At 38.9% G+C, this 15,184-nt stretch overlaps 1 protein-coding gene across 1 annotated transcript; it reads left to right on the top strand.

The window, feature by feature from the left end:
* Positions 1-854: 854 nt before the first annotated feature.
* LOC133140503 (endosome-associated-trafficking regulator 1-like) lies at positions 855-7,898 on the top strand. The gene is made up of 4 exons (XM_061260504.1): positions 855-977; positions 1,749-1,811; positions 5,233-5,372; positions 7,745-7,898. The coding sequence occupies exons 1-4, from the start codon at positions 855-857 to the stop codon at positions 7,836-7,838; spliced, it is 420 nt and encodes a 139-aa protein (XP_061116488.1). The 3' UTR covers positions 7,839-7,898.
* Positions 7,899-15,184: the final 7,286 nt, after the last annotated feature.

Here is a 15,184-nt window from a genome sequence, read left to right as displayed (position 1 = left end):
GACTGTCTTTTGAACCATGCAGAGCTTCTTCAATAATGAATCTTGCATTTGGCAACAATATATCTGTCCTATATACCTTTTATCTGAGGCTATATGGCATGCTTTCTTACATGTAATGAGGTTTGCTGACACTTTCAGCCTGAGATTCCCAGGATGAATGCACAGATTTCTACAGGGCCTACCACAACTAGTTAACAGACTAGCTAAAGAGCAGAAGTTTCCAAGCAGATTGACATGCCAACCATTTACCAAAATATAGTGCCTTTATCCAAAGCACTGTACAATTGAATGGGTGAATGCTTCTCATTCACCCATTCATACACACACCAATGGCGATTGGCTGCCATGCAAGGCAACCAACCAGCTCGCCAGGGTGGGATCGAACCGGCAACCCTCCGATTGCCAGGCGACTGCCAGATGACTGCTCTTCCCGCCTGAGCCAATGCTAATGCTGCCAATGTGTTCCCTGATATAAAATGTATTTCCACTTTACATAAACTAATTGTATGAATATTATTTTTTCACTAAACTGCTAATATCTTTTGATTTGTGTTCATACTTCAGCTCAGAGAGGAGAACGCACAGCTTAGGAATCATGTTAAGGAGCTGCTGAAGAAGTCTCAGTCTGATGATAAAAGCTTGGTGGAATGAGGCAAGCCAAGTATGAGTAAATATTTGGCCATCCATTTGGAATAATTACTTGGGAGACAAGAGAGGCATCTGAGTTGAATGAGTGGCAGCAGTGTTGCCTCTCACTCAAGTAATGCATCTAACCTGTATCTTGAACAACATTTAAACAGGTGAGCTAACAAAGCAACCTTCATAATTACTAAAAGCAAAAGTCCAATGTGTCTATGGCCAACAGGATCAAAGACTTGAAAGAGCAGCTGCATGAACAGAAGGTGAAGGAGGAGAGAGAGGCCCTGGCACTGGAGACCATGGTGCAGTCTGTGGAACAGAACCTGCAGAAAATGACCGTATGTACCTGTATGCCTCTCCAGCCAAGCAATGGAGCTGTAAACCAAAGATGTGAACCAAAAAATGTTTTTATGGACAATACGCTATACAGACAAGCAAGCACTGAGAGAGATCTTAGTTCTTCTGAATGGTGGCTTAGACAATGACATTTTTTGAAATGAATAACAATGACTGACTTGGGGCGTTTCATTATATGGGTGAAAATTTGTTTAGTTTTCATACTTTATTGAAATTTGGGTTGATTGTTCAATGCTTTTACACCATATAAATGGCACACCATCTGTCGAAGCAGGATAGTGTTTGACATTTTGCAAGGAAAATCTTTTCAACAGACCTTGCTTGTGAACTTTGACCTTGAAGATGACCCCCTACAAGAATTTAAAAGTGAAAATCCATGTGTTCCCTTACATGAAAAACTAGATGAAAATTGGATTTTACTCCTGAGAATTTATTGGAGTTGGCACTTTAATAGTTTCCTTTGGCATTTTCTGGTCTTTAGATATTTTAGAAACGAAGAGGGCCCATGAGAGGCCAGGTTTCAAATGCTGAAGTACCAAAATTCTCTGGCACCAAATGAAAAAATTGGTCCAAATGAAAAAAACCAATTTTTTCCTTTACCTTAAATATAGCAAAATCCCTGATGTAGGGTTAAAACATGTTTCCAGATTTTCACTCTGATAATAGCCCCACTTGTGAGAATATAGTCACAATTAAACATTTGAATTAAACATTAGTCATTGTTTTCTTATTTTATTTTAACCCCTCCCCAGAAACGAGCTGTAAAAGCTGAAACCAATGCCTCAAAACTTAAGGAAGAACTTCTTCAGCTGCAGGTATATATTTTTCTGCTGTAATCAATTTTGAATAGTTTCAACAATTTCTGTGGTTGTTTCTGAGACATTACACATTAAGCATATTGCACTGAGGATGACCAAATAAAATTATGATTGGAAGGAAATGAGGAAGGCCGACTTTATGTATATATGCATATACAGTGGGCTCCAGAATTATATGTGCACATAAGGTGCTGTAATATAAAAAAAAAATAGTTATTGGCAGAAGCTTTATTTTACAACAAGAATAAATAGTGAGCTTCATAAATGATTCAATGGAATCAAACCAGAGTTTGTGATAAGGTTGAAAACACATTTGGAAGGATTTTTGTCCATTCCTCCATGCAGAACTTTTCAGAATTATTGATATCCTTGGGATACCTCTTGAGCACCATGAGGTTTTTCATGGAATTTAGGTCTAGAGACTGAGACAGCCATTTTGATGGATGCTTTCCTGCTATACAATCTACCTATGACCATGTCTCAGCTTCCTCGTGGTGGCAACCAGATTTTCAGCCAAGATTTCCTGGTACTTTGTTGAATTCATTGTGTCATTGATTGTAAATACTGCCCCTGGACCACTGGCAGCAAATCATCTCCAAAACATCAATGACCCACCGCCATATTTGCCAATAGGTATTTTCCGAAAAATTTGATGACTAAATAAAAAACATTGAATCATGAGAGTAAATGTATTGGAATCAAAGTATATTGTTTTCCTGTATGTTTAAACATAAAATATAGATCATTATCCATGTTATTATATAGAGCCTTTTTTCTAAATTTTTATTAATGGTGCCAATAATTCTGGAGCCCACTGTATTTGGACAGCTGGTACAATTTATTTTGCCTCTGTAGTCCAGCATAGGGATGCCACTGAATAATCAACGATGATTTGCTGTTAAGAATTTGATCGATCAAATGTAATAATTAGGGGTATATAAATTGTGTTGTGTTTCGGTGAAATTCAGTTATAATTTAATTTCTACACAAGGTGGCGCACTGCCAGCTGAGAATGTTTTGCCATAGGTAGCAGTTGCTAAGGATGGCTTTATATGTTTTCTTGACAATTCATTGATGATTGTTTATTAATGTTAAAGTTCAAGTTTAGCTAACAGTATGGACTCTAAAGTAATCCAGGAAGACTGAAACAGAATCCAGAAGTGAGCAGAAACCTGGCAAATTAAGTAGAACTAAATGTAAAGTTCTACACATGGGAAATAAAAATATAAGGCAGGATTACTTTATGGGGGGTACAAAATATTATAGCGCTCAAGTTGAAAAATACTTTCGGGTTTTAGTCAATGTGCGGTAGCAGTAAAAAAGGTCAATTGGATGCTAGGATACATTGCCAGGAGTATTGAGTACAAGTGCAAGAAAGTTATTGAGACAGGTGCGTGGGGGTTGGACCCAAAATGCACGACTCAGAAACAATAGTAATATAAAGACCCCTCGGGACTTTATTCGGGACGAATCCCAGGAGAGTAGTCAACACAAGCAAAGTCCATACACGTAGATCCAGCAAACTCGTAGTCGGTAGACGTGCAGGGAGGTCCGGTAGCAGGAGAGCGGTCAGCGGGGCAGATGAACAGACGGACGGCAGGCAGAGGCGTAGTCGTGGGCGATGCGGAAGTCGAAACCATAAAACAAACAGCGAGGCAAAAGTACAAAATCGGTAGGCGAGGACGTGGTCAAAAACAAACGATGGTCAACAAAACAGAAATCAATAATCAATGGTCGGTAAAACAGGCTTGGATCGTAACGTGTAATCAAATAATGTAAATGCTCAAGCGTTGCTTTGATAACAAGAGGCAGACAATTTCGCGAAGAACAGTTGCGCGACTGGGCTATAAATGCGGGTGTAGACAGGTGTAGACAATTAGTTAGCGCGTAGCAAGGAAATGGAAAACAGGTGCGATGGATGACAAGTTTAACAAGGAGATTAGTAATCGTTAGTAATAAACCTATCCTGCCCTAGCATTAGTAAATTAGTAAATGACATGCACGAGAAACGTAAGGTAACATGAACACATGATTAGTCTTGTTAGTTTCTACCCAATCCTGATCTAGCGTTAGTCGTTTTAGTAAATAGACAAATGGAAATAATTAGGGAGTGAATGACAGAAGGAGCGAGAGAGAAAAGGCGGAACGCAAGGTTTGCGGAAAGACATGTAAAAGCGTATGCATAAACAACGACCAGTTAACGTAACAATAAACATAAATCAAAACATAATACAAAACGAAACTAAGACGATAACCATTCAACATAACAAGGTAATATAATCGTAACGAAACATAACTAGACATGACGAGAAAATAAATCGTAACAAGAAATAAACTAAACAACATGACGAACCTAGACTAACATAATACATGATAAGACACTACGTGACTAAGACAACATGAATAAACATAAAACATGGCGAGACAGACCTGAAACGTGACAGTTAATCTCACCTTATACAATACTCTTGTTAGATCACACTTGGAGTACTGTGTGCAGCTCTGGAGACCTCACTATAAGAAAGATATAGAGGCACTGGAAAAGGTTCAGGCAACCAGATTGATTCCATGTATAAAATAAAAGAGTTTTGAGGATAGACTTAGGATGCTTAATCTCTTTATGCAAATCTATGCTTATTAAAAGGAAGCTTAGGGGGGATTTGATTGAGGCTTTTAAATTCATTAAACAAAGGGAATTATAGGGGATTCTTCAGGGTGAGTTTGGTTAGCAGAACAAGAGGGCACAAATGGAAAATGGAGAAATTCCGTACAGCTGTTAGGCAGTATTTTGTTCACACAGCCAGTGGTCAATGTGTGGAATAGCTTGCCGGTACACGGTAGTGGAGGCAGAGACATTGGGAGTTTTCAAGACCAGGCTTGATATAGTGTTGGATTTTATTCAGCTTTTAGGCAGTAGGTAAACTTAGGGGTAGGAAAAGGCGAGCATTGCTGGGCTGAATGGCCTGTTCGTCATTACCTTATGTTATATTATGTTATATATGTGGTATTTACTTCTGGAAACAGACGTTGTAGCCTGAAAAGCAAGCTATCATGATGAAAAAGGACACACTGCTGCCCCCTACTGTTGGAACTTGGCAAATATTGACGGCAGCTATGGATTAGAGTGCTCACATTTGGCACCTGGTGGTGGTTGTGTGAACAACAAGTAGTTACTGTGGAGAAACCAGAAAATATATGCTCATTTGCTGGCACATCTCCCGAGCCAGTGCCAAATGAAATACAAAACCACTGTGAATGACTCTCCACAGGACGACATTCATATAAACCACTTATATCAGCAGAATATCTCCACTGGTGTCGTTTCAAAGCCCATTTGTAGGACGTTTAACTTGCGCTTTAGAACCACAGCTCATGTTATGTTGTAAAATACTTCAAAGCCAAAATGTTCTTTTCTCAGGACCAATTGGAAGTGTACCGCAGTGGAAATGAGAGACTCCGAGCTGCGGAAACAACTGCTTTGAACACCATGAAACAAAATGCTCAGGTTGCATCAGAATATCTCAGCAAAGCTGCCAACAATGCACAGATGTCTATCAGGTGAATTGCAAATGGCTTATTTCCAAAATGGTTGTAAATAGGTGAAGAATTTGCCCTGTGTCCAGGCTGTGCTGTACAGTGACCGTTGTGAGCTCGGTGTCATTGATGGGACCCCAACTCACTACCATGATTAGCCTTAGACTGTAATGGCACTTATGTATAGATATTGTTACTTGTATAGGTGTTATTGTTTTTATTGGCTGTTGTATTGTTGTATTCTAGCTGCCAACTGTGGTGTGCTAGTTTGAAAGTTGATTGTACTCTTCAAGGGTTCTGATTTTCTGTATGTTTACACAAGGACTCAGAACTGTACTGTCCTCTCAGGTCCTCTTTGCACTTGTTCTTGTGTTTGATTTGCACTTTGTTGTACGTCGCTCTGGATAAGAGCGTCTGCTAAATGCCATGTAATGTAATGTTGGCATGGTTCTGCTTGAGATCTGATCAGCTGAATTAGGCTATGACTGGTGTAGGTGTCGGTTCATAAAATAATGTACAGTGATTGTTTGGGACAAAGTCATATTTTTTTTATTGATCGGGCTTTATGCTCCATAATTTGTATATAATTTGTAATCAAACAATTCACAAGGTTAAAGTACACACATTCTCAGTTTTTATTAAAGGGTATTTTTATATATTTTGTTTTTACCATGTAGAAATTGCAGCAGTTTTTATTCGTAGTCCCCCATTTCACAGCACTTTTATGATTGGGACAAATGGCCTTACAGGTTTTTCTGATGAGTCAGGTGTGTTCAGTTGCTTCTGTAGTGCTTTGAGAACTTTCAGAATCTAGTCTTCATTCTAGGCTTTTGATTGGCTTTTCTGCCTGAAGTCCAGTTGATGAAAGTCAGTGAAGCCATTGTGAGGCTGGGAAATAAAAGAAAAACACACTCAAACCTTAGGTGTACAAAAATAATGATAATTATTAAAATAATAAATAATTTGGAATATCATAAGAAGAAAGAGAGCCCTATTGAGCTCAGTAATCACAAAGGGCCTGGTAGGCCAAGGAGGGCCTCTACAGGTGATGATCCAGACAGGCATGGCTGTGTCAGTGACTTCTGTCCACAGACGATTTAACCAACCAAACTACAATGGCTACACTGAAAGATGCAAACCAAAACAGAATGACCAGATTACAGTTGGCTATCTAAAAGAGCCTGCAGAGTTCTGGGGAAAATGTCTTTTGGAGAGATAAGACAGAAATCAGAGTTTTAAAAACAGCAGAGTGCAGAGGCCAAAAGGAACTCCCCAAGACATTATGGATTTCTTATTGCCCTGAGTAGAGATTTCCACTGGGCCAGCTGTTTTATTCAGGAGATTATACAGACTGTAGTTGATAAATTCATTTTTCTCTTATTTACATATTATTTGCATGTTGTAAATGTAATGCATTTTAGGTGTGATGTAGCCAATATGAATCATTTGGTCTATTCTAGCTGTTAAAAAATGTAAACTAAATGGTGAGAAATTGGTTGATGTCTCTTTCAGAAAGCATATGCAGTTGAATAAGAAAAAGAGCAATGGAGCTGCACAGTTTTTTAATCATTATTTTATTTTATTTACAAGAAGTGTGTTTATGCTTGTTTAAATAAACAAAAGTTTCCCCTCATACATGCACACATTGGAAGCTACAAGTGTCAAAATGACAATGTACAGTGCTGGTTTCATCTTTCGGAGTGGCTTTGACAATGTGATGTAAATGTGTAATGTTGTAAATCTGACTTCTCCTTTTTCTGGGGATTTGGAATTTCATGCCGGAATGGTCACAAAAGAGGCCTGGGTTTTTTAAGTTTACGGAGCTGGGTTTAGACACTAGGGGTCAGTCTGCTGCGCCATGGGTTTAAATCTCTAGACCACAGGTCTGCATACCAACTTGAGCAGATATCCAAAGCTGTGGACTAAGATTTAGCTATTCCAGTTGAAATGGAGTTATGTGGTATAGAGGTTTAAACCTGTGGTTTCCAGCAAAGCGCAGGTAGGTGGTTGGGAGGTTTCCCCGTTTTTGTGTCTGTTCATCACTGGTGCCGGGGCCTTGTCATCACAGAGGCAGATGAAGTGTTTCAAACCGTATCAATGAAGAATACGCAAAAGTTTGTTTGGGACTTCAAAATGTTGTTAATGTCGATACATTTTTTTTCATCTTGGATGAGTAAGTAGTCTGAATATTTAACGAAATTCCACATTTTTACACAAGGTGATGATGTAGCGTTTTTCACCTCCCCTGTGGAATGGCCAAGTTCGAGACATGTATCTGAAGCTCGTGAGAAGTAATATATGGGGGATGAAAACTTTCTATAAAGTAATTATTTTATTTTATTTTGTTTAGTACCTGATGTGATGAGAATACCTGCCTTTCTTGTTTCTCTTCACAGGCAGTTGCTCTCAGAAGCAGAGACACTCAGTCTGGTTTCAAAGATGCTGTGTTCCATGGATAAGATATCTCGGATGGACCCTGAGGACTGCTGATCTCAACTAAAGCTCAGCGAGTGTTTTTAGGTTATTTTAAACGATATACTGAACGGAATTCAGCCGATGTCAATTCAGCAACTGAATGAATATGAGCAGGCAAACTAATTCAGTAATCATATGGTGATTTAACAAAGAGAAACTTTTCACACGTGTAACCCAAAGTTGAGCCCTTAAAATAAAAGTTCTGTGCTTACCATCCTTCATGTACTTTAAAGGCAGTGAATAATGAATGGTAAATGGCACTACCTCGTCACTGTGGCTGCTGTTACATCTACTCGAGCCCCCCATTCTCTGAAACTAGTGCAAAAGGTTTTTTTAAGGCTTTACCTACATTTTTACCCAGCTGGCTCATCCTATTGAGCCACTGTTTAAAGGAGTAACTTGGTGGTTGAATGTGACAATTGCCAGTTGTCTTTAGGCAACAACAAAACAAATGTGCAAAATTTTTTATTATTCAGTCTGGGTGTGGTCCATTAGCTATGATTGACAGACCGTGCTCCCACATTCCACACATTGTTTGTTACAATAGCTACCTCCATGATACACGCTCACCTTATGAAAGCACTCTAAATGAAGCTAACGTTGAACATTGCATTGTCTTGTCTGGAGGCCAGTGGCGCAACTATGGGTCACGAGTTATAGGGGAGGGATGATGAGAGTCGTTATCCTCGTGTGATGCACTTTGAGGAGAACATTCTCAATCGGTTGAAAATAGGGTAATACATTTAAAACGCTTACTTCTCCAAAACTAAAGAACGGACATATTTAAAGGGACAATAGGTAAGATTTTTGTGTTAACACATTGTTACAAGCCCATTATAAATCCCTTCCTGTCGTTGAAAAAGGCTCACTGACTCACCTTCTGCCTGTGTTTATAGTCCTTAAATTCTGGTTTCAAAATATACTGTTGACGGGCCGTCACTCGGAATTATTGCACAGCTGTACAATAATTCAAGCTCATTGGTTGAAAAATGGTTCTAACTGCCACAGCGTGCAGTATATGAATAGTGTTGTGCAGCACACTAAAGTCAACATTTCATAAAGTCACCTGTTCGGCGAACATTTTCTTACTAGAACACTATGAAAAGACAGCAGGCTCTGTCGCGTTTGTCACCGTGAACTTTCAAAAACATGTTGTGTGCATGTTGTGGTTTGAGGGTGTTTAAATACCTTTAGTGCTTTCATTGTTTTCCTTCAATGCCCTATTGTGCAAATTGCATATAAAAACCTAGAAAGTGTGACCAACCACCATGTTACTCCTTTAACCCTCCTATTATGTTCAGATTTTATGACCGGTTTTCCATTTGGGGTCAAATTGAGCCCAAAAGTTGAAATAAACACAAACATATTGTCAGAGAAAACTTTTGACACATAGTGTGTTGCCTTCTTATTGTCTCCCAAATTACTAGCCTTTTATCCATAAATATGAAAAATATGTGAGAAACATCTCAGTTTAGAGCCGAAGGAACAGTAAGTGAAAGTTTGGCATCCGTATGGGAAAGTGCCACCAGAATCATTCACAAAGAAATCAAAGTTTTTAAGAGAGGTCAAACACTGAGTGGGTTCAAATTGACATAAATTTGTTTGCACATTCATCCATAGAAAAATATTACCCTATGTGACTTCCACTGTAGCTAATGCAGACCACTTTTGCCTGCTTATCAACCAATGGCGGGGTTAACTTGAATAGTCCTCTTGAGGAAATGGTAGGCGTGGCCTTAATGTAGTGGTTAAGGTAAATCACTGGGACACGCAAGGTCGGTGGTTCTAATCCCGGTGTAGCCACAATAAGATCCGCACAGCTGTTGGCCCCTTGAGCAAGGCCCTTAACCCTGCATTGCTCCAGGGGAGGATTGTCTCCTGCTTAGTCTAATGAACTGTACGTCGCTCTGGATAAGAGTGCCAAATGCCAATAATGTAATGTAATGAGGAAATCCTAAATACTTCAAAGTCCAAAATACTTTACATTTGAACACAATCTTCAACTATGCACTCTTTCGCATGGTGAATCAAAAGATGGACAAGCATGAGGTGACAACAAGACGATAAGCAATAATCGGAAACTCAATCACACAAAGAAAAAATAATGAGTGACCCCAAGTGGTCAGTGGCTGCAATTACAGGTTAAGTGCATAGTATGGCCGTATGGTATGATATTACATCCACACCATGCCCCGTAGCGTGACACACAATTGGCTCTAGAGTTGCTCAGGAAATAGAGGGTTTCATTCAGTAGGGATGAGTGTTCAGTGTTTCATCACCAGTTAGCCCCCTCTGTCCAATCCGGTGCCTGTAAGTTTGGGTGTTGAGCTGCACATGATGCGTCTTCCTTTCAAACTGACTTCGCAAACGGTGAGGTGACACATACGACATGCTTCAGAGGGAGGACGCTCTTGTCTGTGCTCTTCCAAATCGATAGTGAAGGTTGCTGTAATAGCACTGACTTCAATAGCAAATAGCCTGGGAGACCACAGAAGACCAGTGTAGAGCTTGTGGATGACAGGATACTGTATATTGTTCAGTACAGATGAGGTTATATACATTCTTCTCGCCCGGTCTGCGGAAGATCAGTCTCCCAAGTTAAATACTGTGCCGTGAAAAAGTATTTTTCCCCTTCCTCCTTTTCTCTTATTTTGTATTTTTCTACACAGAATGGTTTCAGAGCTTTGAACCTTGATTAAAATGTAATATTCGGAAAAGGGAACCGGAGTAAACACAAAACGCAAATGTTTAATTTCTTCCATGAAAAAAGCAGCAATTTGATATCAGTCTTTTACAGGACTGTGGAGGTATTTCATCCCACTATTCTTTGCAGAACAAAATGTGGTTAATGATAGTATTTGGTAGAAAACGATGATCAAAACATATTTTGCAGTTGTGTAATTACTTTGTTTTTTCACATTGATACAAAATAATAGAAAAAATCTTTTAAAAAATAATAAAGCATAGTATAAAATATTAAAATGAAAAACAAATGAAATACTTCACAAACCATTTTCTACTTGTCTACTGAAGAAACATTCGTAATTTTCTTTGAACATGCATTTTTATGAATTTCTGATATGACTTGTATGTTCTTGTAAATTGAAGATGTGTTTGAACTGGTCTATTATACATTTTGAAGGACATAGTTTCATTTTGGTTGGAAACTTTATATCTTCCCATATAATTTATAGATGTTTTAATATCTATCACTTTTTGGACCCAACTTTGGCATTGTATAATTTTTAAATAAAAGATCTATTTAACTTCATTTTGTTTGTGGCTGTTCTAAAAGATAAAAAAGATATTTATTTACTGGTATCATTTACATACACCAAATGATTTTATTATTATTATTTTTTGCACAATTCTTTGCAAACTCTTGAGACTAGTGTGCGTGAAAATCCCAGGAGATCCGCAGTTTCTGAGATACTTGAACCATCATGTCTGCCACCAACAATCATTCCACGGTCAAAGTCACTTAGATCAAATTTTTTTCCCATTTGGTGGTTGATGTGAATATTAACTGAAGCTCCTGACTTGTATCTACATGATTGTAGGCATTGCACTGCTGCTACATAATTGGCTGATTAGATAATCGCATGAATAAGTAGGTGCAATAAAGTAAAAATGTTCCTAATAAAGTGCTTGGTGAGCGTGTGTATATATGTATATATATATTCCTATGAGGACAGTTTTTCCTCTTAGGCTAATTATAGCCAATCAGGCAGTGTCACCTCTTCTGCAGTATGTTAGCCAGAAACTTTTCGGTTACACATGGATGCAATCATAGAGCACTGTTTTAGGCGTGTTGTTACAAACCGTGAGATCTTGTTACTGGAGGAATCGCATGGTATTAAACTAAGCCTCGGATCCCTGGAGGGAACTCTGTCGAACAATCAGCCCTGGCGAAGACGAAACAAGACAGATGAAGCAGAGGTGCCCTCCTTCATACCCCAACAGCTTCAAACTTCAGGCCGGCATGGTGGATGCACCAGAAATGTTGGATGGTCGGGATAATCAGGAGTCAGTTGATGCGGCTGATGGATGGAATGGAGACGATGCCAATATAACAGTCGTTGCCCAAATTATGTGTGGCACGTTGATGGGTATGACAAACTAAAACCTTATGAAATATGTATCAGGAAAATGATCTGGCTAGAAGCATATAAAACCAACAATGAGCCCTGAGTAATCGCAGGCTATTTCATAACTGATGTCACCAACAACAACAGATTTCCACAAAGAGTAGGGCGGAAAACACCCACATTGTAGAAATGGAAAAGTTTCTGCGAAACACTTTGAATGAGGATGGCACAGAGTGTGTCACTCTCTGTCCAAGTACTGGAAATCAAAGAATTGAACATTGGTGGGCCACCTTGAGAGTTGCATTCAGTTCTGGATGGACCATTTTGAATGGCTGAGAGAAGGTGGACACTTTGCTGACACCTTTATTGATACATTGACACCTTCTCTGATTAAGTTTTGTTTCTAAAATACTATACAAGTAAGTAACAAGGGTTAAATAAATCTATACAATTTTTACATCCCCTTTACACTGTATACATTTCCTTTTTGTAGTAGGAGCTTGAAGTGTTGACTGCATGGAACAACCACAGAATAAGGCCAACCCACAATCTCCGGGCTCCCAGTGGTTGACCTTCAATCATGTATTCTGTCCCCAGCCTATATGGAGCTCAGAGTTATTTCCAGACAGTTGACCAAATTAAATTGGAAATCGTGTCGTGGGGATTGTTGTTTAAAGGACTACCCTTGTGATGAGGATGTCTTTCATTATGGCTGAGCAATGTTGGATCATGTTTATGAAATTACAGACCTTTACCTAAGACTACGTGAAATTATCATTAATGAGCTGGACCATAACGAAATAAGAGGCTCCACACTCACCATGCCAGGTTAATGAGTAAAAAATGAAATTGATGAACTGCCCAATTTAGAGATTCATTTACTTGTTAAAGTTTTTTATTAAGGTATTTGTTCACCAAATGTTTGACTATGTGTTGTCATTAATCAGTCATTATTATCTTTATCTATGGAAACACACTTATCTGAAGGAGTCTTATTAAACATCTAAATGTAAATGGGAATGCTTCATAAAATAATACACAACTGTTCGCAATATCAACAGGCTGAGGCACTAAACTATGTTCATGACCCATACATTACTCTCCAAAATTGTATTTATTTCATACCTAAAATATCGTAAGCTAAGCTATCATAACATGTATGCCCCACAGGCCTTCTCTACAAAGCCTTGTTTGTAAAGTCATTGGAATCGTGCCTATCGTCTGCGTTTCCCGAAACCTTCTTAACGCTATGTCATTTGTACGTTATACATTAAGCTCTACCTTAGTTAAGTATACCTTCTGTAAGTGGTACTTTCGTAAGGTTGATCTGGACCACTGTTAGCTATACCTTATCAATGCTGTCAGCTCACTCTGCTAGTGGCCACCACTGTTGCCATCCATTACCTTCCTGCACAGGAACTGTAGGAGGAAACCGGAGTACCCGGAGGAAACCTGTGCGAACACGGGGAGAACACGCAAACTCCACACAGGCTGACCGGGCTTCGAACCCAGGACCTCCTTGCTGTGACGCGGCAGTGCTACCCACTGCACCATCCATGCCGCCCCAAGCCACTGTTGTGCCACAAGAATTTCCTAATAATTCTACGAGAATGTAGAAGAAGGGGAGGAGAGCAGACCAATCAGAAGCAAGTAAACAACTTTGGCACACCACGACCAGACCGTGCCCAGAAAGAAAGGAGGAGCAGAGGCCATCACAAGCATATATAAAGAGAGTGTGCCAGGTGGATCTTTTGGGCTATTCTGCGGACACCATGGCTTTTGTTACTAGATTATATTGAATGGAATAGACGCCTATTATTCAATACTTTGCTGCAAGACTCCTGATTATAAGATAGACTGAATTTGGACTAACTCTTGTCGTCTTCGGGGAACCACGACAGCCTTCAGTCTCTGAAAAAGCTTGACATGTCTTCCTGCCTCCTACAATACCCCATCACTGCCAATCGGACTCCATAAGAAGGCAAGTATTTCCTCAGCTGCTCATCTGTCATTAACCGCAACCAGAGATGGGGCCTCAAGTCATTTGATGACTTGTGAACATCTCCGCCTAGAAATAAATTATTTTTCCATTTTAAAACACCTGGTGTATTGCAATCTCAAATCATAATATTACACAGATCGTTGTATCGCTCTTGGTTAAGGGGGGTATACCCTTTTGGTAGCTGAGTGAACATGGAAACTGAACAGAAAAATATCAAACCGCCATTACATTTAAAATCTGACAAGATTTTGTTTCCATATAATTTCACACCCTTCTAATGAATAGTCACTGATAAATTACTCCAACTATGCATACAGTACAACTTTCTTATTGTGGCTACATCGGGGATCGAACCACCGACCTCGCGGATAGTTAAGCTTAACTTTCCTTAACTTTTCCCATTCATTCTCAACGGAAGTTCTTATCACTTCGGATGCGATATATTCTTGGCCGCACGTTGATATCGCGGCGCTGTTCCGAGAAAAACCAATGACGTCCTTACAGCGCCGATTCCTTAACTTTTCCCATTCATTTTCAACGGAAGTTCTTATCCATGGGCTCCTTTTGGTAAGTCTTATTTAGATAATTATTTTGGCATTAACGGGTCCTCGAATGATATTCATGTTGTTGAGGTATTCCCGATGTATTATTGTTATTTTGAATGTTCCAATTGTTCGTTTTTTTATGTGGGAAAATTACAGGTAAACGGGATAATGTCTCTGCATGTCTGCTTCTCAACGTCGTAGCCAGCTACATTAACATGCTATCACATTACGGTTTTAAAATATCACCGTCATTAATAGTATTGACAATTTGTATACACGTTTGATTCGTGAAGGTTTAGACATAAAATGTATTATTGTTGCTCGTATTTCACTGGCAATTGTTTATTGACATTGGCCTAACTTACTGTCATTCAGACATCTTGGTATATGTTCCTTTATTTTCCATTAATATATTATTATTATTATTGTTGTTGTTGTTAACTTGCCCATATTATGTAGTTGCCCAGCTAAGTACTTAAATAATAGAGCAGTTTCCACAATTATTATATTATACAATATTTACACCCATGTTACCTTAAATTATATGAATGTACAGTAAATACATATACTTTTTGTTCTGTTTTTTCTTTGTTTAGTACAACAATGACTGTAATGCCAGGCATTGCAGTATAATTAGGCACACAGTATAATTAGTATAGGTCTCTTGGTTACTTTCATACATTTGATAACTAACGTTACTTTGATATCTCCAGGTGATCAGCATGT

The sequence above is a fragment of the Conger conger genome, chromosome 11, assembly GCF_963514075.1.
Source record: "Conger conger chromosome 11, fConCon1.1, whole genome shotgun sequence".
NCBI classification, from domain to species: Eukaryota; Metazoa; Chordata; class Actinopteri; order Anguilliformes; family Congridae; genus Conger; species Conger conger.
Note: the sequence above shows the minus strand (reverse complement) of the source record. Positions and strands in the feature narration are given on the sequence as shown.